Here is a 27,658-nt window from a genome sequence, read left to right on the forward strand (position 1 = left end):
CTCTCTTTCTCAATTGTGGCAATATTAGAAGCTTGCTTTTTAGTGGCGCTTGGACCCGTAATTTTGCACATAAAGTTGAATTAGTGAGGAAAAAAAATACATCTAGCAGAATTCATCATCCTTCATCATTGCACTTTAACTTGTTCTTCCATAAGGACAGCATATGTAAATCATTGTTTTTAATCCACATGCAAGTTTTCATGGTTGCTATTATATATGAATATGGAAGAAATTACTATATTTGAACATTATCAACTGTTTTCCTCATTTGTGACTAATGTCATAATTAAAAGGCCAGCATTCCTACCTCTCATATCTGAAATCATTTTGTTTGAACTCACATGCAAAAGCTTATTTTCAGCACCCAGCTGTATCGGCTGCCATTCTCCACACTTGCATCAGCGGGTGTAAATCATCCCAGTCAGCAAAGGCTTTATCTGGGCAGCTGATGAAGTTCACTTTGTGCTCAGGCCCACACCACCTGTGATTTCCTGGTTACCCTCCCTGGTCATTATGACTAATGCCCTAATTAGGTGTGCTCGCTCTTAGCGGGCGTATTCTCATGGCGTGTGTTTTGTGAAGGAAATGTTGGTCTTAGATGTAATTACATATTGTGGTTTAGAATAAATTTCCTCCTCTAACTTGAGTTACTAAAGCACAAGACAGCCCTTAATTGTGACTAGCAAAAGATGAAAAGCCCATCCTCCTTTGAGTTTTTTCTCCAACTCTGGAGGTTAGTACTGATATCAGCATAGTGTTAATACGTGGTACACTATGTGCCCGGGCTCTGGAGTATGACCCTCTGTGGTCACAGCCTGCCCTACCAAGTCACCATGGGTCTTTGGCAACTTACCTAACTTCTCTGTGCCTCAATTTACTGTGCCATGAAGTGGAGATGATAATAATACCCAGTGCAGGAAAATTAGATTATACTCACAAAGCACTTAGACTGTAGCTGGTACACAGTAAATGCTCAAAAAATGTTAGTAGTTGTTTAGGGTGAAATTCAGAGTTACGTGTTAAGCTGTCTGGAAAGTTTAGCACCGTATCTTTTTTTTTTTTTTTTTTGAGGAAGATTAGCCCTGAGCTAACATCCGCTGCCAAGCCTCCTCTTTTTTGCTGAGGAAGCCTGGCCCTGCGCTAACATCCATGCCCATCTTCCTTTACTTTATATGTGGGACGCCTACCACAGCATGGCTTGCCAAGCGGTGCCATGTCCACATCCGGGATCCAAACAGGCGAACCCCAGACCACCGAAGTGGAACGTGCACACTTAACCACTGCGCCACTGGGCTGGCCCCTTTTTTTTTTCTCCCTAAGAATCCTTAGATATTTGAAGAACTCATAAACATTTAATAACTATACACACATGCACACATACACACACACTGTAGTCAAAACCTTTCTTCTGATCACTTTTATTACCTTTAAGTTTTGCACTTAATATGGCTTTATATAAATGTATATAATTTACATTTCAATTACCTCCAAATAAAAATATGTTGAAGAACTTGTATCTCTTCCTCAACTGGAAATATTCTCAGGAATTTGTATACATACCCATGAATTGGATTTATTTCTCGACAATTGTGGGTCTCATAGAATTTGCTAGAAGCCTTTGAATGCCAATTTACTAGACTTCAGATGCTAGATGACTTCTACCTACCACCACCCAATATTTCGTTTTTCTGTGGAGGAATCTGTCTTTTGTGGTTGATTGTCTTCTGTTCTTCATGATGTGTAGCTCTGTGGAGTGACCAAGGTGTGGTTTCATTTCTGTCCCTGTGATACCATGTGATCTATGGCTGGTTTGCCTTTGCTATCTTTACAGCATCTCTGAATCCACAGTTCATCAAAGTTGCCTGCAAAGCAACTGGGGTCACTTTTTTTTCCCATTGCCCACATTTATTGTATAGAATTTGAACTGACCAGATCAATAGGATTGGTGCTTGCCCCTTGCCTGTAATTAAACAAAGTGCTCTCAGTGGGCTTTCTGAGCCTTGTTCAAGATTTAATTAAATTAGATCGTTAATGTCAGCTAACAGATTGAGCTACTTGGCAGAGCAGTAACTAAGGAACAACAGGCAGACAATTTTTTATTATTGGTCCCAGCTCATTATTAAATGAGATAATCATTTATTTCTACATGCTCTGTAATATAACCACTCCTTTCCTCACACTTAAAGAAGCAGGCTTAATTTAGGCAAGGTAGAATTAATTACTCTAGAAAGGAAGCACTTTGTTCCGCATTTATTCATTTCGTAAACATGATTGGTCGTCTCTTCTGTGCCAGGCAGAGGGGTTACAGTAATGAACAGGACACAGTCCCTGGCTTGATGGGTGTTAGGGAGACAGGCAAGTAAACAGGTCATTATGATGGTGTATGTCAAGTGGTAGGGAGAGGTGAACACAGAGGGTGCCCTGGGAGCTCATAGGAAGGACATGTGATGGGAGATCCAGCTTCTCCACACTATTTGCATTTTTTCCCTGATTGTTTAGGTCAACTGCCATGTAGCAAAAATGAATGCTTTCTCCAGATAGTTCACTAAAGCAAACTGGATGTGACCACAGGCTCGTGAATCTCTGTCCCATTGGATGACAGACTTGAGTCAAAAATGGGCCACACAAGTTCCCTCTGAGATTTTGTACAAATTCTTGGGAAAGTTCCACAAATTCATGGCATAAAGTGATTGTAGCAGTTTCTTCCTTATACCACGTGCCCCACCTCATTATTTTTCACATGTCTGGAAATGAATCCCATCACCTTTCCTGAGCTTCCTTCATCCTTGGGGTCTGGCTTCTGCGTTGACCCTCTGGTCATCACCACAGTAAATGCAAGAGACTATAAGACACGCTGTTTTGAACCAAATAAAAATCACCCAAATCTGAAGTTTCCCCCTCTCTACTTACCCAGTCCCCCTCAAAATATCTTAAAAACTCTTAGTATTAGTTAATTAACTTGGCGTGGGAGCGGAGAGGGCAGTATTTCCATCACTGATAAGAAGATACAAGTGTTTGTCTTTTCTGAACCTATTACTCTTGATTTCTAAATGCAGCGTTACATTTATGAAGGGATTTCATTGTTCTGTTCATAGGACCTATGTAATAAAAATGGAATCACCTAGTTCAGCTAAAGTCTTTTAAAATATGAACGAGGACTCTAAACTCCAGATTTTTCAGTGGCTGCCATTTGGCTCCTTAGCTAGGAAAAAGGACGGGTAAACTTCCAGAATGCTGGAGTACCCATTTCCTTGCCCCTCACCTCGTCCTTTTTTTTCCCCCCCTTAAAGATTGGCACCTGAGCTAACAACTGTTGCCAATCTTCTTTTTTTCCCCTGCTTTTTCTCCCCAAATCCCCCCAGCACATAGTTGTATATTTTAGTTGTGGGTCCTTCTAGTTGTGGCATGTGGGACACCGCCTCAGTGTGGCCTGATGAGCAGTGCCATGTCCGCGCTCAGGATCTCAAACCAGCGAAACCCTGGGCTGCCGAAGTGGAGCACGCGAACTTAACCATTCAGCCGTGAGGCCGGCCCTTCGCCTCGTCCTTCTTAACAGAAAGTAACCTCAAATCCCTGGTAACATAGCCTTTTTTAGGAGAAAGGAGTCAGGAAAGGAAGGGTGCAGGTAAGAAGAAATTTCCTTTACACATTGTCACTCTCTGAGGACTCATTTACTCTGTAAGCTTTTAAAATTAGCAATCCTGTCATATACTCTTTTGGGCTACTTTTTTTTAACTTATGATTACAGTTTTATTTTAGCAAAAAGATACAAATCAGAACCAGCCAAAATAAAAGATGCATAGTTGAAGTCTGGAAGGGGTCCAAATGCAAAGCTTCCAGTTGTCTTCTCCCTGTTGAGTCCTGGATGGTGTTTCTTCCTTAAGCTATGATGAGTGACAATACTCAGAGGATTGCCAGCCAGGGAAGTTCACCCAAGCTTCAGTACCCAAAGTTTTTATTTGGGTTTCGTTGTGTAGGTGTGATTGATTGAATCATTAGCCATGGGGTTGAACTCAAATTTCCAGCCCCTTCTCCTTCAGGGATCAGGCTGATATCCTTTGGGCCACTTTTTTTTTTTTTTTTTTTTTTGAGGAAGATTAGCCCTGAGCTAACTACTGCCAGTCCTTCTCTTTTTTGCTGAGGAAGACTGGCCCTGAGCTAACATCCGTGCCCATCTTCCTCTACTTTATATGTGGGATGCCTACCACAGCGTGGCATGCCAAGCAGTGCCATGTCTACACCAGGGATCCGAACCAGCAAACCCTGGGCCGCCAAGAAGCAGAACATGCGAACTTAACCACTGTGCCACCAGGCCGGTCTTGGGCCACTTTTAAGTTTGTGATTATGACAGGTGTGATGGAGCTGCATTGCATCTGCCCACGTCATTCTCATACAGTAGAGATCCTGGAGGTTGTAGGAGATTCAGCACTGTTTTGCTCATCCAAGTGTGCAACACACAGATCTAGCACTTGTCCCATGAACTCACTGACTGAGGCGATTTACAGGGCATCCTCTTATATGGCCCGAAGGTCCTCCCCCAGAGCTGTTAGTTCTGAATCCATTGGTGCTGCTTTCTAAATACTGAACTGATTTTAAACACTGAATCGAATCCACCTTCAGTAGTCACCCGGGTTATCTCTTGCCACTTGCCACTCTATGATCATGCTTAAAGGAGTTGACAAGAGGAATCCAAATTAAACCAAGGGACCTGCTTACAAAGAGTAATTACCTTAAAGGTTGACTGTGTATTTTATTATGTACTTCTTTCTACTAATTAGTTCATTTATAATATATATTTACTATTAGGCTGCCCATCCCTACTGGGAAATAACATTTGCAGTATCATCCTGATGTGTCCAGAGCGTGGTCTGTCTCTGAAGCAGCTGTTCACTTTGTCTGCATTGTCTCCTGTTATATGCTAAGTCAATATCTCTTTGATATTTTTAACTAAAAATCGGTAAAAGTAGCGATATTTCTGGAAGTGAAATCGTTGTGACCTTAACGTAGGTTAAATAAAGATTCATCTTTGTTTCACCTTATTTGGCCTTATGTCCCATCTGGGCTCTTCCCACACTGCCTCCCCCTCCATGATGCTTTTCTGGACCACAGTGTCTGTATATGGAAAATGCAGGACTGCAGAACAGTACTTTATGTTTACTTTGAATTTATCTGTGTATAAATTTACATCAACTATATATGTGTATGTGTAAAAATATCTTAAATAGACAAGAACAACGTAAACCAGTCCCATAATAATAGTTATTTGGGGATGGGGGCAAGCTCCTAGGAGTATAGGTCAAAGGGCTTGAACTTTTCTATAGTGTTCTAGTGTATTTTTTACATGAATATATTCTTATATAAATTTTACTATGTACAAGTAAACACATAGAAATAGGGGAGAAGCTAATATGCCAAAATATTAACAGAGGCTAAATCAGACAGTGAAACGATAGCCGTATTTTTCTTCTTTATGTTCTTCCTTAATTTTCAAATTAACAAATGAAGTATGGATTATGGACAGTGATCTGTGTCTTCCAGCTTTAACAACCTGATGTTCATACACAAGCACAGTCTTCTCTTTTGTCCTTGATGGAACTTTGTTTATGTCTTATTTGTTCCATTTCTTCTTAGGAGTTTCTTTATATGATGAGGAAGAAGATGCCAGTATTAGCTAAGTTTAAATTCACAGAAGATTTGTAGAAAACAAACCCTGTTTTAACACTCCCAGCCCTAATCTGGCTGTGTAGGAGGGAGCTCAGGGGAGTGGGGTCTGGCTCCAGTACTCTCCTCCCCAATGTCAATTTGGGAGTCTTAACTGACTCTTCTTTGCATGGCTGATATATTAGTCAGAGTAATGATAGGTATACAGCAGTAACAAACTAACCCCCCAAAATTCAGTGGCATGGCACACCAGGAAAGCTTATTTCTTGCTTGTACTCCACGTCCAGTGCAGTTTTGGGGATAGGCGCACAGCTCTGTTCCATATATTCACTCAGGAACCCAGGCTGATGGCAACCCATCATCTAAACATCACTGAACGGACTCACCCCTGCACTTAAATGCTTCCACTCATGGCCCATTGGCCAGAACCAGACCCTCTACCTAACCATAGAGGGGCTGAGAAATAGGGAAGAGCATGTGAATGTTTGTTGAGCAGTAAAGATTCCTAACACAGGTGGCTTATTTGCTTTGAGTGGGATACCAGATAGACTTAGACATGAACCAGAGTGCCAGAGAAACAGGCCTTTTCACTCATCCATCTTGTGGTGGCTCTTTCAAAGGATATATGCCCAGGCCCTTCCATGAGCCACTGAATCAATGAATGCGGTGTAGGTCCCCAGCACACACCCCCACCGTGATCCCAACAAGTGCTCAGAGACAGGAAAGAGAAGGCAGTGTCCTTCAGTCACCCACTGGACATGAGCCGAGAGCCTCTCCGGGCCTCTTTACCTCTCTCCCCACAGGTGCAGTGAAGAGAGAAAGAACCACAGCCTTTCTGGCACCTTCGCCTCATACCTGCCCTGCTCCTCCTGGGGCCCACAGCGTAGCAGTGATGAACCCTGCATCTGAAAAGGAGGGGCTCTGTCCACTCTCCAGGGTCACATGAGCCAGAGGAGGGAGGGCAGAGAGGGCTGTGCTGATCCTGGAATCCAGCAGGACATCGGCACCCTGGGGCTCCAAGGGCAAGCAGGCATTGCCTGGCACAGTGCAGAACTGCCTGTGCCATCCAGCGAAGGGGGACAGGCAGTTCGTCAAGGTGCACTTACCAATAGTCTTTTTTCTTCAATGCAATCTTGATAGTGTATTTTTAAGGACCTGTTAGTATTGGTAGCGTTAACCTTCTTTGAACATTTTCAGACTAAACATTCCCCTCTTGGACTAAAAATAGATACTTCTGAAGGCAAAGCAGGACTTAAAACCTAAATCGTAATAGTGAACATATTTTGAGCATTTCCTTGTGGTGAGCAATGATTTATGCACCTCTCATTTCATCTGCACCAGAATCCTACAAGAGGTGTGATTATTACACCCCTCCTGGAGACGAGAAAACTGAGCCCACAGAGGTTTCATAATCCTGCCTGGTCTACACTGACGTTAGCTCTTAACACTCAAACTTCGGCTCTGGTGCCTCATTATGAGATGCAGTCTTCATCATTCTGATGATCGGACTGCTCTCCTGTACTCTTCACCCTTTCCCCACTCTGCCTCCAACTTCCACACAGACAAGAAGTTAGTAAAACATTGAGAAATGTTATGATAGTCACATGGTGCCAGATTCCATGGGGTTCCACACATCAGTCTTCCTGGCATTTGAAGACAACACTAAAGAAGACAAAATGAGTTTGTTTCACAGAGAAGAAGTCATTTGGGCATATATTTAGCTTGATTTGAGCCCAACAGAGCATTATTGGTAGAACCTGTCGCCCTCCTCTCTGTGGTCTGAGGAAGTTTTCAGTGGGATCCAAGGCAGAGAGCCCTCAGAACTACGATTCTTTCATGTCTTCTCTGGAATTAGTTGCAGTTGCTCTGAAGGGCGTGTGCACATCCGTGCCATGGAAAGCGTGAGGTAACTTTAGTGGTGGGTGCCAGTGTTTGTGCATCCATATGGCCCGGCCTCCCTCCGCCAGCCCTGCTCCTGTGAGGAGGTCAGGCTGTTTAAAGGTGAACGCTTGGCTATAAAGAGAGTAGCTGACTCCGTTTGTTGGAAAGCTGGTAAGAAATTAGGAAGACAGCCAAACGCTGACCTTTCTCTGATGCAGCCATGTTGATTATCCAGTCCAGGTTCCTCAGTGGCCTGTAGGACGAAATGGAGAACAGTTCATCTGCCAAATTTTCAGAGAGTGGAAATGCTGTTGGATTTTTTTTCCTTCTTCAATTTTGTGATCTCTTTCTCTTCTGATTCAGCCTACTCAAAATCCCATTCACAATAAAATATGACTTTCATCAAACACTATGTAAATGAGACTTATAGACATAAATGTATTTTTTCTGTAAATAAATTCTGATTCCTCATTCGTTTGAGGGCTTCAAGAAAAGTCTTTACAGAATCTACAGTAAGAGAGTGATTCTCTGCAAAGTACTCACAAAGCCTGGACCTCGAGGAGGCAGCCCTCCGAGAACTACGCAGGGACTGACTGACTGCTGCCCCAAGCTCATTAAGTGGAGCTTTTCCGGCCCAGTGATTGTCAGCCTTCTACAGTGTAGAAATCATCTCATCGCAACCAGCTCCATTACACAGTGAAATTATGAATTACAACCTAATTGCCTGAAATTACAGCTACCCAGTGAGTGCTGCTGCATATCATAAGCAGAACAGACTCATTCCTTTACAGCTAATAAGAATGTTTCTAATCCTACTCAGGACTCCGGTGCCACCTTTCATTCCTGCTTGTCACTCATCTGTGAGCCACATTCACATGACAACTTCATCAACAGACTCTGTCAACTCATCTGTGGTCCTACAGTTGTCCTGGGAGACTGAAGCATCCAGGAGTTGACCTGCCTTCCTCTTGCCCTTCCCTCACCTCCTCAGTGAACGTCCCCCATTTCAGAGACCCACGTCTGTGCCCACCTCACCAGGTGTTTGTCTTTGACAGCTCTTGCACCAAATTCTTTGCGCCAGTATCTCACTTTCTGGCTGTGCATAATCTCTGATGCTCCTGAGCTCTCATCTTTGTATTTACTTTCTTTCATTGGCTTGTTTTAATCTGACCTGCAGGGGCAGAGAGATAAGCTAATTACATTCCTCTGTTAAAGGCACAATCATTGATCCGTGAAAGGTCCCTCTTTTAATTTATTTATTCCTTTTATGTCCCACGCCCTGTCTTCATTTTATGTCTGTCCTTATACACAGTGTTTTGTTTTATTTTTAATTTACATAAATGTTTCTGTGCTGTAGACCTCTCTTCTCTTTTTCCCCTCAGCACTCGAATTTGCAGGTCTGTCCATATTGCTGTGCACACAGCTAGTCTGATGTGTCTGGCGGCTTCCTAGAACTCTGTAGTGGTCACCTGTTCACTGTGCCTGACAGCCAGGCTTCCCATGACCACAGACAACGCTCCAGCGCATCTGCTTTTGCACATGTCTCCTTCGGTGCTGGGTGGGAATTTCTCTGGAATACGTGTCCAGGAGTGAGACTGTGGGGTCCTGGGGTGTGCACGTTCTTACGTGGACCCAGTCCCACAGTGCAGCTTTCCAGAATGGCTCGCCAGTCCATCCAGTCACTGGCAGCATAGGAGGGTTCCTTCTGCCCCCACATCCTGCCAATTTTTGTGCTAACCATGGTCTCTTTCATACATTCTTTTTCTGGGTTTAATTTGCTTGTTGCTGAAAGCATCTATCCTTAGAAAGTTCTTTCAGCAAAGGTCTGCAGGGGTAGATCTTTCTTAATCTTTGAGAATGTTTTTGTCCACACTCTTGGTGATATATGGTAGTAAGTATATCATCATATAACATAGGTTCCTATTGCTGCTCTAACAAATCAGCACAAACAGCGACTTAACGCAAATATGTTATCTCACAGTTCTGGAGGTCGGAAGTCAGAAATGTGTCTCACTCGCTAAAATCGAAGTGTCATCAGGGCTGCGTTCCGTCTCAGGGCTCTAGAGGAGAAGCTGCGTCCTTGCCTTTTCCAGCTTCTAGAGGTGGCCAGCATTCCTTGACTCATACCCCGTCCTCCCTCTCCAAAGCCAGCAGCATAGCATCTTCAAACGCTCTCTAACTCTGACACTCCTGCTTCTCTTTTTAAAGGACCCTTGTGACTACTGGGTCCACCACATACTCCGGGGTGATCTCTCCACCTCAAGATTCTTAATCATTCCTGCACATTCTCTTTTGCCGTGTAAGGTAGCATATTCACAGGCTTCAAGGATCAGGATGTGGACATCTTTGGGGGCCGTTATTCAGCCTACTACAGTAGTCTCGTTAGGTATTGGATTTTAGGGTGACCTTTTTTTTTTTAATGATATTCAGCAGATTATATTGAGACTGACACTGTGTCAGACACCGTTCAAGATGTTGGCAATACAGTTGTGGATGAAACAGACCAACACCTCTGCCCTCAGAGCCTAAGGTGTCTATCTCTCCCACCAGTCAGCTATAAGATTCTCTCTTTATCTTTTTTCTTCCCGCATTGGCACTACAATGTTTCTAGATGTGCAATTATCTTGTCATCCTCCTGTTCCAGTTAGCTCCAGCTACGTAGTGAACCATCCCAAGCTGAGAGTTAAAAGAATCATCATTTATTATTCCCTGCGTGGCTCTGGGGATGACTGGGCTCCAGGGGGCAGTTCCCACTTCAGCTCAGATGTGGTTACAGTCAGATGATGGCTGGGGCCAGAGGCATCTTGAAGGCTTCCTTTCTCGTACTTCTGGTGTGTGAGGTTGGCTGTTGTCTGGGACTTTAGCAGGGACTATAGGTCAGAATACCCACAAGCATCCTCTCCAACTGGCCTGGGCTTCCTCTCAGTGGGGTGGCTGGCTTATAAGGGCCAGCATCCCAAGACAGAGCTGGGCAAAACTGTCCCACCTTTTCTAACCTGGCCTCAGAAGTTACATGATGTCATTTCCACTACATTCTATTGATTAGACACCATCTCTCAGGCCAGGCATATGCAAGGGGAGGAGAATTGGACTCCTCCTCTTGATGGAGGAAATATCAAAGAATTCACAAACGTATCTAAAAACTGCCATACCTACTTAGCACCTGATATGCTCTTTCAGTCTCAGGATTCATGTCTGTCTCTCCATCTGGAAAACTCATCTCTTTTCTTTTCAAATATTATTTCTCTGTCATTTCTTTTCTTCTTCTGGAACTCCTTTAAAAGTGTGTTGAAGCCTCATTCAATCATTTACATCTTTCAATGATGCTTGCGTATTTTGTATCTCTTTAGCTCCCTATGCTGTGTTCTGAATTAATTTCTCTGTGCTATAGTCTAGTTCACTAATTCTCTCTTCAATTTTATCCAGTCTAGTGTTTAACCTGTACATTGATTTTCTTTTACTATTTTCCATGGGCTTTGTTCTCATCTGCCTATTTGTTTGATGTCTGACTGTTTTTCTTTCATAATTTCTTATGCTTTATGGAAATTTATTCCTTTTATCTCTTTATGGATCCTAAACATATTTATTGTGGCATAGTTTATTGTTTGCTTTATTTTCATTTCTTCTCTAGTGAATTCATCTCCTGATTTAGATGCTGGCTCTCTTGTTTCGTCCTCCTTTCCCTGCAGTCATCCCTCATGTCTGGCAGCTTCGTGGCCCTAGGCTCCTAGTCATAGGAAGCCTAAGTGTCCTGTTCCCTAGTGATGTTGGATGATCTACAAATTAGGTCTCTGAGGCAGTGGGTGGCCTGGCAAAATCCAGACCAGTTTTCACTATTAATTTATAAGATTAGGACCCTGTAATATGCTGGGCCCCAATTTATACAGTATTAATCCCAGACCAAAATGTGTCCCGGATTTGGGATTTTGAGATCTTGTGGTTGACCCGTCTGCACAGCTCTGGGGCTTCTTTTGGGCTTCATGGGCAGCACTCTCTGTCCACTTTTCACAGATGGGTGGGGCAGGAAGGCTCCAGGCTTTAGGCGGGAGGATCAGCTCAAATAGCCTAACTTGCAGGAGCCAACTCTCCATCTCCAGCCCCTCCCACCGTGAACATCCACACCCTGCTGTGCTGTGGCACCAGCCCCCTCCTAACCTCTCCAGCTTTATTTTTCACTTTGTTTCTGGCACCTGGAGATTTTACTGCCTTTCTTTTCACCTTGGCAGTGAATTTCTTTCTCATTGTTCCTTTTTATGCAGCATTTCTATGCATTTTTAATAGGAGGTGTGCCTGTTTACTTTAGCCGAGGCAGTCATATACTGGAAATTCTCATTTGTTCTGTATACAGACAGTTACTCCCTGTTTTCATCCTACTTCCCATTCTTGTCCTTCGTAGTAAGTGCCAAAGCTCAGTCTAAACCCTGCAGACCTTCTGGGTAGATTTCCCTTTGTATATTTTATAGAATTTGGCTTTTTCCATTCTGTTTCTTTCATCAGTACTCTTCCTTCCACTTTGCCTTTAAGGAATGTGCCCAAATCTTCTTTCTGCTAATGCCCCAAGCACTTTCTTTTCACTGTTACGATTTTAATCTTTTTTATTCTTTACTCATATTTTCACGAGGTCTCCAGAGTTTGAAGAAAACAAGGCATTTACGAGCCTTGTTGAAAGAGCTTGATGAAAGAGCTCAGCTGACGTTTCAGTGCTGTTGTGGAAGCTTTTCTTTTTTGGTCCTAGGTCAGCTTCCTTCCACATTTCTGACATCTGCTGTTCCCTCCCTCACTCCTAGCGGACGACCTTCATGCTTTTCTCTTAGGGAAACAAACCGTCAGACCAGACCAGACCCCTTCTGTTTCTCATCCTCATTCTCCAGTCTGCAGATCTCCTTTCTAACTGCCTCTCCTAACCTCTTTTCCTCCCAGAGAACAAGTGCCCCCTTCTTACTGTCCTCTGTGATCCTTCAATCCAGCTCTCTTTGTATAGGCTCTCTCCTCCACCCCAACTGCTGTACCTCTTCCCTGGGCAACCTTATCCACACACAAAATTCCTAAACTGTACATTCATTTCTTATGTCTTTCCCTCTGATTATATTTCTGATTGTTGACTGAATATCCTCACTCACATACCCCATGGTTTCATCAAATTCAACATGTCCAAAGCTGGCATCTTTATTTCTCCCTGAAAAATCAGCTCCTCCTTATGTTTTCTCCGTTTAATTCAGTTCCTCAGGTCCACTAGGCACATTGCATGTGCCCACTAGCCCCGTGAGGCTAGTGGCTAGCACAGGGGATGGTGTAGCTATAGGACATTTCCATCATCACAGGAAGTTCTATTGCACAATGCTGGTCTAGGGTGTATTTTTCCATTTTTGCTCCCACTTCACTGACTGTGTCTGAGCCGTCATCATTTCTCACCTAAACTGTCAGTACATCTCTTGACTCACCTCCTTTCTCTTCCTCACTCCAGTTCATTCTCTTCTCTAATCGAATGATTTCTGTAACATCCTTTTCTCCCTTTGGGAGTCATGAAGGCATAAAGAAGAGAAGCAGAGTTCTGGCAGTTTAATGTCATTTCCTTACTTGAACTCTTCAGAGCCTCCCCCATTGCCTGTTCTCCTTTATTTACTTGCTGAACGACCACTCAACCTTCCAGATTGAATCCCCTGGCATTTCCTGCTCTGGCAAGCAGAGGCAGTGTTTCTTCTACACTCTGACACTACTTGTTGGTATCCCTTCTTGGAGCATGTTTCACATGCTAAGGCTTGGCTAGACTCTGAGCCCTTGGAAGACAAGAATCTTACCTTCATCCTCTACCGGGTTTCCAATGTATGTAACAAATTAACTTCTCTTCTGGGCATCTGGATGGGTTCTGGCTACGTGGTCACTTTAGGGGAAATGAGAAAACGGCCACTCAAATCACATTCTGTGCTCTGTTGTTGAAGAAGTCCCGTAGAGGAGGGTTGTAGAGGTTGATGACCGACCCTCCCACAATTGTCGATTCCCAGCTCAGGGTAGCTCTGATTCCTGGCTGTCCCCTGACCCCAAACTATATATTTTGTAGAGAGATACGTATGTTCTTTAATAAAATATCTTCAATGAAAGGTGGGTATATTAGTTAATTACCTCAAATTTGGTGGCTTAAAACAACAGAAATTTATTCTCTCACAGTTCTGGAGTCCACAAGATCAAGGTATTGGCAGAGCTGCACTTCCTCCAGAGACTCAGGGGACAGTCTTTTCTTGCCTCTTCCAGCTTCTGGTAGCTCCTGGTGTCCTTTGACCTGTCACCTATCTCTGCCTTCATCTTCACGTGGCCTTTTTCTCTGTGTCTCAAATCTCCCTCTCCTCTCTCTTACAAGGATACCAGTCAGGTTTAGGGCCCGCCATCAATCCAGGATGATCTTTTCTTGAGATCCTTAATTTGATTACATCTGCAAAGACTGTTTTTCAAAATAAGGGCACGTTCACAGGTACTGACTGTTAGAACTTGGTTATATCTTTTGGGGGGGGACACGAGTCAACCTTCTACAGTGGGTGAGAATAAAAGTGAGGACTCTAACAGCTGTGTCTCTCCCCTCTCCCAAGCCTTACTTAAGCTGAGTCAGCAAGCTGGGTGTAGCCTTCATTTCTGTGCCTTTATTCATTTAAATTAAGACCCCTACCCCCAAATCAAGAGGGGACAGAAGGCTGTTTAAGTCAGCCAGCCGTCTCCCTGTCTTTCCATGGCAGGCTCGTTCCACTCCTTTCAGCTGGATTTTTTTCACTGCCTAACAACTATCATTAAATAGTAAAGCGTAGACCAAAATAAACATGTTTATCGTCCTTTCGTTTTCAAAGACATTCTCTGAGTCCAAAGCTTTTAAAATGAACATGGATATTTAGATTTAGAAATTATTTTAAGCATGTGTGCCTGTGTACAAACACACTGTGGAAAATGACTAATTGTCTCTGTATAGGAAGAAGGAACTTACTATAAGAAAGAATAGGTACTTTTTCTGTTTTTATTTTTCAGTATCGTCTAAATTTTCCACAATGAACATGTTTTACTTTAGTGATGGGAAGAAGAAACATTTTTAAAAACTATGGGAAGTGTTGATGAAGTTTCTGTAAATTGCCAGGATAATTTGTGTGTTTTAAAAAGCAAGATGAGTGGGCCATTTGGGATTCTAGGAACAGACCACTGATTGTTTTGCGAACAATTCAGACTCTTTAGATTTTGGAGTGGTGTTAACATTGTTAATTATTCAGGACCTCATCAGACATCACAGCAGTAGAAATTGAAATCCATGGTCTCCACCAGGGAGGTTTCCCCCCGTGCCAGAAAGCTGGCCTGATGGGAAAATGGGCCCTCTCCCTTTGCCATGCAGCTTAACGAGGCATCCACACTGTGCCCGTTCTTGGTCTGTCAGGGACCCTTCCAGGATGAGCCCTGTAATCTCTCACCAGCAATACCATTTGGCTTTGACAGCCATGCATTTTTCTAGTCTTGAAACTATTTTGAGGTCAGCCCTGTGTCTGGCGTGTTATGAGGACGACACACATTTCCATCAACCCACAGTTCCTGGAAGCCACAGTAGAGCATTGGGCACTTTTTAGCTGTTCACTATTGAATGCAATTTGCTCCGAGGGAATTTTCCTATTTTGGCTTCTAATATGTTGATGAATTATTGAAATTTCAATTACTTTTGGTTCCCAATTTAGCAGGATAGAGACATCCAAGATATTTAATATGAAAAGCTTTCCAGTCGCTTTTAGAGAAGGATTTACCTAGAAGGGTTTTGGCGTCAGGTCTGGCAGGGGTGCGGCTCCAGTCCCTGGAACTAAAGTGCTGCGTGGCCTTGGGAGTCCCTTAGGTCAGTGCTGCTCAAGGGTGGGCCCCAGACCCAGAGCATCCACAGCTCTTGGGAGCTTGTTACATATGCAGATTCCTGGACTGTGTCTCCATCTGCTAAATTGGAATCCCTGGGGGTGGGGCCCTGGGCTCTGTGTTTCAGCAATCCCTCCAAGGCATTCTGGTGCACCAAAAAGTTTGGAGAACCCTGCCTTGGATGTCCCAGTGCTAATTCTTCCCAGCAAGGCCTGGTGTACATTCGCAAGGACCTTTGGGTGCTGTAGGTTTTGCCCTTTAAGATAGACATCATACCCAATGATATAACTGTGACCAAGGTCATCAGAAAGACCAATTTCTTAGAATTGTCTTCATTTACTTGGAATACCTCCCTTTGTCACTGAGCCTAACCATAGAAAAGCAGGATTTGGACATTTAAGTTCCTTGCAGGTAAATGTGTATTTTAAATGTAATTCAAAGGGCCCTGTCTTTCTGTTTTTATACAAAAGGGCTATTTAGGTGTTCCTTCCCATGAAGTCCCTGGGGAAAAGCTGTGGATGCCGTCTCTGTCTCTTCCCCTTGGCCTCACCTGCTTTCCAATGAAGCTCTCTCTTCTACACCATGTATAATGAATAACTTGCCGTTCTTCTAGCACAGCGTGTCATCCTGATGCCTGTGCTCTTGCACAAGCCATTCTCTCCTTCCCACCTCACCTCACCCCTGCATTCACCAAAGCCAGCCCTTTCTCGTCTGTTAGAACCCTGTGCACCTGGAAGACTCTGCTTAAGTACTGGTCCTCTCACTCCCTCCTTAACCCTTCCCTATGACATCAGATGGAGTCACATTCATCCCCTTTTCTGCTTCCTAGAGCACTTGAGATAGATATTTATAGCACTCATGTGCACTTGTTTGGAAATTATTTGTCTTTCTCCTCTTTGCTCCAAGTTCCATGAGAGTGGAGATTTCATCCTGGGTTCTCTATCTGCAGTGCCCAAGACAGCATCAGGCACATGAGGCTGAATGAATAAACATTCATTCAAGATGGTCATTCTGCCTTTGCTGGAAGCTTCCAGTGCCTTAGAAAACATGTCCACCTCATACTTGTGAAGAACAAATGATGGCCAGCCAGTGGCAGGTCTAGTTAAGAACACAGTGACTTTAATGTGGACTCCGCCAACTTAACTTTTCACTGAAGCTGATCCCTTAATGTAAATGAAAGCCATGCCATCCACCCTTCTGGCTGTTTTGCTCTTTGGCCAGGGAAACCACCACTGTGTCTAAAGGCATTATTATTATTTCAGGTTCGAGAGCTTCAAACTCGACTACAGAGCGTGCAGGCCACAGGGCCCTCCAGCCCTGGCCGCCTCACTTCCACCAACCGCCCAGTTAACCCCAGCACTGGAGAGCTGAGCACAAGCAGCAGCAGCAATGACATTCCCATTGCCAAGGTGAACTCCTGGGGACAGGCAGGAACACCCCCTGTTATCTGGAAGCACCAGCCTCTACCGAGCATGGCTGCTGTGCAGGCATGCTATTAACTCAGACGGCCCCGAGGGGCTTCCCTGGGGTCTCACACAGGCCTCCTATGCTGGAGCTGCAGGGAGAGATAACCCACTAATAGTTTTAAGTCTCTCTTGTCTGCAACCTGGAGCCAGCTCTCATTAATCAGCCGGCTGAAGCATGTCACAGCTGTCAAGTCATTGTGGAGAGTGAGATGTTTTGTCAGGTTCTACAATACTAAGGGGTGGATGGAGAGTTGCTCTGGAGGATTAAGGTGCAGCCCAGGAGGGGACCCTGAGTAATGAACCAATGATCTCCCCACTCACAGGACTGACAGCCTTGCCAGGAGAAAAATAGATTATGATGGGCGGGCCGTGGCAGTTGTGAGAAGTAGCCCGAGCCATTTTCTCCCGCAGGACGCCCTGCCCCCGACCCCACCACCTTCCCTCCCCCCTCCTCCCGCCCATATGTCGAGTCTACTCTGGAGAGACTATTCAAAGGATACATCTCCTCTTCCCTGGTAGCCCTACCAGTCTCCACAAGGCTAGTTCTCAACCATCAAGTTTTGTAAGTTAGTCAAACCAGTGTTTCTCAACCAGAAGTGATTCTTGTCCCCCAAGGGATATGTGGCAATGTCTGGAGACGTTTTTGATGGTTACAAGTGAAGTCCTACTGGCATCTTGTGGCTAGAAGCCACGCATGTTGCTAAACATCCTTCAGTACACAGAACAGCCCCCCACCACAAAGAACATCCAATTCAAAATGTCAGTGGTGCTGAGGTTGAAAAACCCTGGGTTAAAGAAATGGTAGAAAAACTGGACAAGTGAGTTTTTAAGAAATCGATTAACCAGTTTAGTTGCCGTGGTTGAGCATAGCCCTCTATAAACACAGTCTCAACAGTTTATCTGGGGAGTGACATGTCATTTTTTGATAATTTTTTGTTTTGTTTTTTAAGATTGCTGAGAGGGTGAAGCTATCAAAGACCAGATCCGAATCTTCATCGTCTGATCGGCCAGTCCTGGGCTCAGAAATCAGCAGCATAGGGGTGAGTGTTCACAAGAAGCAAGGCAAGAAAGCGCCCAATAGAGCTACCTGGACAGTGGCCTGTAGATGATAGAAGAGCTCCCAAAGTTCACCTCCAGGAAACCAGTTGATTATAATAATAAATCATACCTGATTTCCTTCTGAAGCATCAACTAAAATGTATAGGTTTCCACATGCTGAATTGCTTCTTCAACTTTAAGGGAGGTTTTTTTTCTCTACTTGAAACTGTTCAGAAAGAAATGATTTAGATCTAGTTTCTGGTGATGTAGATGAAAGTCTTGAAGTATCTGCTTTATATCACCCTGATGCCCTAGAGACGGAGTGAGTCAGGAAGGCCCTCTGAAAGGGAGTGTGCTCTCGAGTGAGGATGAATGCCGCCTTTGAAGGGGAGCCCAATGCATGGCAGAATGCAACCTTCTAGATCAGTATTAGCATTTTCATTTGTAGAGTTTGCAAACTCCCTGGGGCTGTAAGCTGATGGATCCTGAAAAGGGAGTAGTTTCAGATCCCTGGGGGATATCTTTTAGGATTGGGGATGAGGCTGGGAGAGCCAGCTATTTGATCCTCAGGTAGAGAAGGCCTAAATAGCACTTCTGGGGCTCTAATTTAGAATTACGTGCTGAACAAAAGTTGCACACATCCACATTCCATGCCAGAGCCAAATTATGAAAATAAAGGAGTCAATCTCTCTTCTCTACAGCAGCCAGAGACAGGAGCCTGGAGTGGCAGGGGGTTCAGGAAGCGGAAGGGAGTCCAGACTATGTTCAATATCCAAAATTTTAAGGACTCTAAGGAGGCATGATCCCCCTGCCTGCTGCCCAGTAGCACATGCTTGGGAGATGCAGCTGTATTCTGACCCTGTTTTCTGTACTGCGTTCACATCAGTTAGCTTTTTATACTAGAATCGTATTATACAAACTGAGAAGGATCAGGGTAACCATCTCCTGGTGTCTGATCCTTAAGGAATATCAGCTTTAGATTGTTTTGCATGCAAAGCATGGGGACAGGCGTCCCTGAAGTGACACTGTCCAGAGGGGGATTAATGCTTACCTGTACAGGTATCCAGCAGTGTGGCGGAACACCTGGCCCACTCTCTTCAGGACTGCTCCAACATCCAAGAGATCTTCCAAACACTCTACTCACATGGATCTGCCATCTCTGAGAGCAAAATTAGAGAGTTTGAGGTGGAAACAGAACGGTTGAATAGGTAAGAGGAAATCCTGTATATTTGAATACTGGTGGGGAGCTAGCTGCCCCTCCTCCCCTTTGCAAAGATCAATTCAAGTTGGCTTGTGTATTGTGACATAGAGTGATGCTGTCAAGCTGGTGGAGGGGGCACTTTCTATCATCTTGCTCATCAGCGGAGTGCTTACAGCAGTCAGCACTGGCTGCATGGGCATGGTGTGACCTATGCATTTGAATACACAAGGTCTTGTGCTTAAAAGGATGCCACACTTGCTTTACTGCTCTCCTGTTGCCGTTCTAAATTCTTAGTAATTTGTGAACCTGGGGCCCTGCCCTTTCATTTTGCAGTAGCCTTTGCAAATTATGTAGCAAGTCCTGAGAGCAGTCCATATAGAATGACAAGTAGGTCAGAATGACGAGATAGCTCCTAAGCATGCAGGCCTGTGCTGCCAGGAACCACAGAAAGAGGTTCTGGAATGTTGAGTTAGCATCCCAGGGGTGCCTGGAGCTACCAGGAACCAGCAAAAGCAATGTGATAGAGGCATTCCTGGGATTGACGGCCATGCTGGTCTGACCTCCCTGCCTTATTTCAGGGTTGCCTCATTTTATTTATGCTCTTTGCAGATGTGCACAACCCTCAGTCCCTATGTCCTATCCTACTTAGTCCTACTTAGAATGATTTTCTAAGTAGGTCTAACTGCCCTGCTTAATCTTACCAAATACCCAGTTTTATGAATTCTTCCCAAGTCTCACGACAGAGGTTGTTTGAGTTTGTACTCCTGCCTGCTGGCAGAGACTGACTTGTGTGTCATCCCAGCAGTGAGAGAATTGCTAAAAAAGCAAAGGAGAAGGACCAGAGCCAAACCATGGTAACCACTCCGACACACAGTTGGTTCTACAGTGCAGAATGGATTGTTGAATGGCATCCAAGCATGGCCTGGCTGCCTTGACCTACCAGTCGGCATTGGGAGGGCATAGTAAGAACTAGAAAGGCTTATAAACTAACTGGGAAGAAATGTGGATACCGCTCCCCATTCATTGTTGCTTAATGCCATTCCCCTTGTGTAGGGCAAACCTGGATAAATTGAATTATTGTGTTAGTCCTCCCTGATTTAAAGCTGTTTAATATAGCACTTGAGAACCAAGGAAATGTGGTAATCTAGGTCATTTTAAATCTTGAAATTAAATGGTTTCCTTATTAAACCCAAAATACTGAAGAGTGACAGTCCTGATGATTACCTTGTAGAGAAGCAGCCCTCTCAGTATAACAGGCCGGGGAGTGCTTAAAAATGGAATCAGATGTGCTCTTTGCAATTTAATGAAGTCAGATGCCTGTAGGGGCCCTCTGTTTAGTGAGAATCTCCTCTTACTGGGTTTGGGGTTTAACAAGCCTGCTTTGTGGTTGAATTCAGGGGAGGTTCCCTCCTCTTCAATTGTGTGCACCTCGGAGAGACCAAAGAAGGAACTGTTCGGTGCTCATAGCTCACGTTATTATGGTGCTTAATAGCTTAAAGGGCTCTCACAGACAACCACTTAATCCTCAACTTGGGAGGACAAAACAGTCCCATTTTGCAAATGAGAAAACAAAGGCTTCCATGTTGAGTGACTTGCCTTCAGTCCAGGGCTGTTAAATAGGCTGGCTGTAATTCCAACCCCTGCCCTTTGATCTCACCTCCATTGTTCCCCCCATGATCATACCTACTGCTAGACAGGGAAGTTCTTAGAAATAATCTACCACTGTGTCCTGATGTCTGTTATTTTACTACCTCTCCCGAAGTTGGAGGCCTATTGTGCTCCCAAAAATGACAGCCTTTAACTTGTGAGGTGGGTGGATCATGCGTACTCAGAAGTGTGTTCCCTCATTTAACAAATCTATTTTAAGCACCTGCTATGTGCTAGGCTATTTGGCTTGAGAAGGGAAGTAAAACACACAAGGTCCCTGCTCTCATGGCACTTATATTCTATAAGGGGAGCTAGCTAGACCAGAAGCAAACAAATAAAATTATAAGAAAGCTCCAAGAAGAAAGTAAATAGGACACTGTGATAGAATAACAGGCAGGTTGATTTTAGAGAGGTAGCCAAGAAGGCGTCTCTGAAGAGGGGACATAAAAATTGAGATTTTAAGGGGAAAAAAAAGCAGTCATATGACAAACTAGGAAGAGTCTTATGAGCCAACTTATCAATCTCAAGGCCAGAAAAACCTTGGCATGAAGTAGGAATGGTACAAAGGCCGATGGAACTGAAATGGAGTGCGTGGAAGGAGGAGTCACGTGGGATAAGGTGGCAAAGCCGACAGGGCTGGGTGGGATGTGGATGTTGAGGCCATGGACAAAGTTTGCTCTTTATTCTAAGTGTCAGTGGAAGTCGTTAATAGGTTTTAAGTAGGAGAAGAATGGATCTGATATAAGTTTCAGAAGATCACTCAGGTGTGGGCGAGAGTAGAAGCAGAGAGATTATTGCAGGGGACCAGTGTGGCCGAAGTGGAGGTGAGGTGATGGGTTCAGTGTATGTTTGGTGGTAAAATCAATGAAAACTGCAGCTGGATTAGCTCTGGATATAGGAGAAAGGGATGGTCTCAAAGAAGATTCTCAGGTGTCTCGGCCGTATTGTTGGGTAGATAGTGGTGACATTTACTGAGACGGACAAGATGGGGGAAGAAAAAGTTTGGAGAAAATCAAGAGTCCCATTTGGGAATGTTAAATTTGAGGTGTCAGTGTGACACCCAATGAAAATATCAGGAAACAGCTGGATATGTGAGACTGCCACTCAGAAGAGAGGTCTGGGCTAGAGAAATTTGGGAGCCAAGGGCACATAAATGCCTGTTAAAGTCATGGGACTGGATAAAATCTCCCTAAGGGGAGAGTGTTGATAGAGGAGGGGCTTGGATTGAGCCCTGACAGAACGCCAACCCCCACAGATTTCATAGAGAATGAAGAGCCAGCAGGAGACAGAAGAAGCGGCCTTTGAGGCAGGAGGAAAACCAGTAGAGACCTATCATGACCCAAGTGAGGGAGAACATTTTAAGACGGGAGTAGCTGATTACTGGGGTGTTGCCTGGGAAGGCCCCTGAGATGGGATTGGCCACATGGAGGTCTGTGAGCTGAGTAAACAGTTTCATCTAATTAGTGGGGACAGAATGTACCCTAGAGCAAGTTGAAAAGTAAATGAAAGAGTGGGTACTATTTGAAGACATCTTAATGTGAACGGGGACAGAAAACTATGTTCTCCTAACACCTTACATGGACTTGACCTTGTTGCCAAAGCCTCTCAGAGGCCTTAGTTATACACTCACCAGACATCTCACATGTTGTTGAATGTCTCCTTATTCTGCTCTAAGATCTGTGGTCCTAAGATTTATCTGAAGGCAAATGGCTTCCAAGCCCCTTTCCGTTTCGATGGTCACTTGCATTTGGTGTGTGTAAAACCTTACATATCTTTAAGACTTGGTGATCAGAGTACTATCACTTGGCTTGTCCCATGGAAGATGAATCGTTGCATCTAGAGCATAGTATGCTAGGACAGAAAACAGACGCTGAAGACTTAGGTTTTTCTGATTTGTTTTCTAACTTTGCCATAAACTCATTTGCTCTGAATTTTCAGTTCTGATTCCTAGAAAACTTAAAGTTCCCACAACTTATCCACCACTAGTGAGCAGGTGAGGGACTGTCTAACCTGGAAGGAGCTCTGGACACAGCACCCAGTTCCTGATCCACTTCCCATTCAGAGGCCCCGTGAGGGCAACTTCCTGTTCACTGGCTGATTCATCTTTTGCTTCTGCTCCGTAGTGAGCGGTTGTGAGTGAAGGATCTGGGGTCAGACTGACCGGTTCAAATCCCAGGGCCAGGTGCTTAACTTTTGTGTGCCTCCACTTCCTCCTCTGAGAAATGGGGACAGTAATGCTTAATTCAAAGGGCTGTGGGGGGGTTATTGAGCAAGGGATCAACAAAGAGTAGCTGTTACTGTGATGCCACTTTTCCTTTGTCCGCAAGGAGGGTGTTCTGTTGAAGCACCAGATGTAACTCTCCTGAAGGGCTGCGGTTGACTCCTTTCCTCCACAGAGACTCAGAGCCTCACACAGTACTTGGCACAGGGCGTGTCAATGGCTGTGCGGGAAATAACCAGGGAGCTTACTTTTCATTTCTAATTTACACAGAATTTAGTGATTCTTTAACTTAGAGTTGCTTCCTTTTTTTTATTTCGCATCAGTTACATTTGTGAAAACATCTGACAAGCTCACATCCTAACATGCATTTCTGGCCTCAATCTAGAGTCGACAACTAAAATATTGGCAAATTAATTGTAATCCTAGTGTGAAATTGTGAAAGTGGTTTTTCTTCCTTTGTAGCCGTATTGAACACCTCAAATCCCAAAATGACCTCCTGACCATAACCCTGGAGGAATGCAAAAGCAACGCCGAGAGGATGAGCATGCTGGTGGGGAAGTACGAGTCCAATGCCACTGCGCTGAGGCTGGCCCTGCAGTACAGGTAGGAAATGGGCACGTGGCCACTGCAGTTTAGAAATGTGTCCACAGTAACCTTTTGTGAAAAAGTAGGACACACAGGCATTTAGAAGACATAACTAGAGGGTTAGACCAGCAAATACTAGTGTGATCTATATTGAAAATCAGTTAGCACCCTGATAGCAATTAAGAAAATAAGGAGACTGGGGGACTGGCCCAGTGGCATAGCAGTTAAGTTCGCATGTTCAGCTTCAGTGGCCCAGGGTTCACTGGTTCAGATCCCGGGTGTGGACCTATGCGCCACTTGTTGCGCCATGCTGTGACAGGCATCTCACATATACAGTAGAGGAAGATGGGCATGGATGTTAGCTCAGGGCCAATCTTCCTCAGCAAAAAGAGGAAAAGAGGAAGATTGGCAGCAGATGTTAGCTCAGGACTAATCTTCCTCAAAAAAAAAAAAGGAAAAGAAGGAGAATGAATATGCTATTTGTAAACCGGTATGTTTCTGCTGACATGGTTAACTTAAGTATTATTTCATTCAAGTAATATCACTCAGAATGTCAATTTTTCTACTACATATTGACCTATTCTTTCCAGTCTTTATTCACGTTTATAAATATTTTACATTGTTGTAAATCTAGTGCATTCTATTACTTCAACTTGTTATAGTTTGGTAATATTGCTTAAGAGTGTCCATTTATTTCGAATGGCTGTATCCCCTGCTTCAGGTTTATATGTTGTTATTTTATTTGCTCATTTCTCTAAAAGACATTCAGATTTTCACAGACTCTTGATAGTGAAAATAATTCTATGGTGAATAATTTAATATAGATCACATCGTCATTCTTTTGGGTATTTTCCTTGGAATGAAATCCCTGAGGCAGGAATTATAGGTCAAAGGATATGAATATTTTCATGGCTCTTTGGGCTTGCTACCAATTTTTTCCCATAAAAACATGCCAGTTTAAATAAGTACGATTCATTCATCGATGAGCAAGTGGTCTATGAATGTACCACTTTTTTTCAGCCTCATCAGCTTTGGAATTTATCTATTTTTAAATTACTAGTTGTTTAAGAGCCACAAAACTGTGCTTTATTATTGTTTTCATTGATTTATTTTATTAGTGTCCCCACTTAGGCATATTTGCCAAGGTCCCAGAGTAGTGATGGTATCTTACTCTTGGCATCCTCTGAAAATTTCAATGTTGTTTTAAGAAACTTTGTTTCTTCAAAAAACAATATCAAACCAAAATATATGAAACCACAGTTAGGAAGCAATCATGCTAATTTACAGACACACCAAAGCAAACAAGTAATCCATCTATGATAACACTCGAAACAGGCTATTCTGCCCCCACAGTCTACCTTTCATTCACATGGATGAAGCAATGTCCCAGTGCCTCTAACCTGAAAGGCAGGCTGCCCTTGGAAGGAGGAGCTGCCAGCACCCAGAGCTAGCTATTGGATCCTTTTCCTTATCTCCTAGGAAAGGAAGATGAAAGTAAAGACAATTGAAAAACAGATGGTCTGTTGAGTAAATGTTGAGTAAAGCAACATTTCCCCTGCTCAGCTGGAAGAAACTAGTTGGTTATTTGCTTGGGGGGTGAATTTTGCTACTGTAGCATCTTGTCTGGTACCACTCAGGTGTTATGCACATACTCCACCTCCTGTGCAGACTTGGGTCCATGTGGGGTCATAGCGGCAACAGGAAAGAGGTCACTCTTTGATCCTCTGCCTCTTGCACTAGTGATAATGGGCACAAAGAAGAGAGACTAATTTTATTCCTCTTAGAAATCCAAGCTCAAGCTCTTGTCAGAGATTTTGTTTCATGAGACAGTTTTACAAGCATCTGGTAGAACTTTCTGTGCTGATGGAACTGTTCTCTGGCTGTGCTGTCCAATATGGTAACCGCTAGCCACATGTGGCTATTAAACATATGAAATATGGCTATTGCAACAGAGGAACTGAATTGCTCATTTTATTTAATTTAAATTCTTTTTAATTTGAATAGCCACATGTGGCTAGTGGTCACTATATTGAATAGTGTAGGTCTAGGACAAAGTACTCTCCTTTCTGGGGTGTTATCTATTATTGTATAGCTATCTATTATGTCAGTTTCTGGGGTAAAGGATCTGGGAGTCATTTGGCTAGGTGGTTCTGGCTCAGAGTCTCCTCTGAGGTTCTGGTCAAGCTCTCAGCCAGGGCTGCGTCAGCTGAAACCTTAACTGGGGCTGGTGGATCTGCTTTGAGGAAGGCTCATCCACACGGCTGTTGGGTGGAGTCCTTAGTCCTTCACTGGCTGTTGGCTGGAAGCCTTAGTTTCTCACCACATGGGCCTCTCCATGGGGCTTTCAGGAGTCTTCAAGTGTCCTCTAGAGAGGATGATCCAAGAGGAAAGTAAAGGGAGGGACAGTGACCAGGATGGAAGTCACAGTGTAACTTAATAACCTAATCTTGGAAGTGACATCCTTTCACTTCTGCTATATTCTTAGTTACACAGGCCAACCCTGGAACAGTGTGGAAGAGGATTATACAAGGCTGTGGATACAAGTGTGAGGAGATAGGGGGGCGTGCATCTTGGAGGCTCGCTTCCGTGGGCATATTACCTTTCCCTTTTAGCTGATCATCAAATAGGCAACAAACTTGCCTCTCCCACCTTTATTGCTTCTCTGATATTTTTCTAGATCCTAGTTTAAAGCTTAAAAAAGAACTGGGGCCACATAGCGGAGCAAGCCCTTGGCTTCGTCCAGGAATCTTCGTGGGTATTTCCTCACTTACATGGACAGCAAGGCTGAGGGGCAGGTCCCCAGCTGCCTCCCACCCCAGGAACAGCTCACGATCCTCTGCCAGAGTTGAGGACGCCATGTGCTTCTCTTTCAGTGAGCAGTGCATAGAAGCCTATGAACTTCTCCTGGCACTGGCCGAGAGTGAGCAGAACCTCATCCTGGGGCAGTTCCGGGCGGCTGGTGTGGGGTCCTCCCCTGGTAAGTGTGGCCCGAGTTGCTCCACCCCTCTTCCTTCTCGTCCTCTGCCTCTTTCGCTCTCCTGCCCTCCATCTCGGCTGTTGGCATTGGAACACCTCCCAACAACATGAGATTCTCTCATCAAGAGTGTTTTCGTTTTTTCCTCATGACTGAGTGAGTAAATTGTTTATGTTGAATGCAGCAAGAACTGGAGTGGAAACAGAATTACAGACAAGTTAAAACAAACAAGCCCTCTTAGGAAACACATTCTCCCAGGCTGACAGTAGGACCAGATGGAGCCGGAGGCCCATGTTCGTGATGAAAGGGACCGACTTTACCACAACCTCCCTCTCTGATGCTGGTTGTTGAGGGTCTCTGCTGCCCCTGTGGCCTTTGCCTTGTTCTACTGCTTTATTGGCTGTGCTTTTCCTCCAGGTTTGTTCCTTTGGGCAGTTTTGAAGCATGGGTCCCCCCTACCTTTCCAGGTGTCTTATGAATACACAGGAAATAGTTTCACACCTTGCTCTTATCAGCTTCACAGAATGCTAACCCCACGAGCCCAGGCCCTGCCATGGAGCAGAGGTGTCTGCCAACCCACCTCGCCTCCCTGCCCCTTCATCCCCCTGCCCCAGGGTCATGTGCCCTGTTGGCCTGATTTGACCCTCCAGATCTGCAGTGCCCCCTACCTTGGTTCCTCAATTTTGAGTAACTAAAAGGGGTATTAAGTGAAAAAGACACAAGTATGGCATCTTTCTTATTAGCAACATTTGCTAAAACTTCGCCAGTGTGTATGGCTCTGTGCAGAGGGCTGTAGTGGAAAGAGTGCTTGAGAAGAGAGAGATCAAGGGAGAAAGATTGCATCTCTCAGTGCTAAGGCCTGGATACCACCTCAGCCTACACTTTAGAATAGCGGCTTCTCTGGAGAAGCAACGGCAAGTAAACAAAAAATTGAAGTGACCGGATCACGCCAGAGCCAGAGATGGGCGGTGTGACAGGCCAGAAGTCCCCAGCCATGGAGACCAGGCCATCTGTCATGGACTGGCTTTTCTTCGAGAGCTATGAGCTCCCATTAGGGCTGGTCCTCCCAGGACACACCTTGCAAAGAAGGGCCCCTCCCGGATGCATCCCCACCCCCACCC

General features: G+C 44.4%; 1 protein-coding gene across 7 annotated transcripts in view; it reads left to right on the plus strand.

Moving 5' to 3' along the window:
• MCC (MCC regulator of WNT signaling pathway) overlaps nucleotides 1–27,658 on the plus strand; it is a 405,770-nt gene that overhangs the window by 334,692 nt on the left and 43,420 nt on the right. For 6 of the 7 annotated variants that reach the window (XM_044780105.2, XM_014842841.3, XM_014842850.3 and 3 more), the window contains 5 exons: nucleotides 16,668–16,814; nucleotides 17,822–17,911; nucleotides 18,969–19,117; nucleotides 23,441–23,581; nucleotides 26,437–26,540. In XM_044780105.2, the coding sequence (XP_044636040.2) occupies nucleotides 16,668–16,814; nucleotides 17,822–17,911; nucleotides 18,969–19,117; nucleotides 23,441–23,581; nucleotides 26,437–26,540 (631 nt within the window). The remainder of the gene's footprint in view (nucleotides 1–16,667; nucleotides 16,815–17,821; nucleotides 17,912–18,968; nucleotides 19,118–23,440; nucleotides 23,582–26,436; nucleotides 26,541–27,658) is intronic. The other variant, XM_070517578.1, reaches the window with a different exon arrangement.

This window comes from Equus asinus, chromosome 9 (assembly GCF_041296235.1).
Source record: "Equus asinus isolate D_3611 breed Donkey chromosome 9, EquAss-T2T_v2, whole genome shotgun sequence".
Taxonomy (NCBI): Eukaryota; Metazoa; Chordata; class Mammalia; order Perissodactyla; family Equidae; genus Equus; species Equus asinus.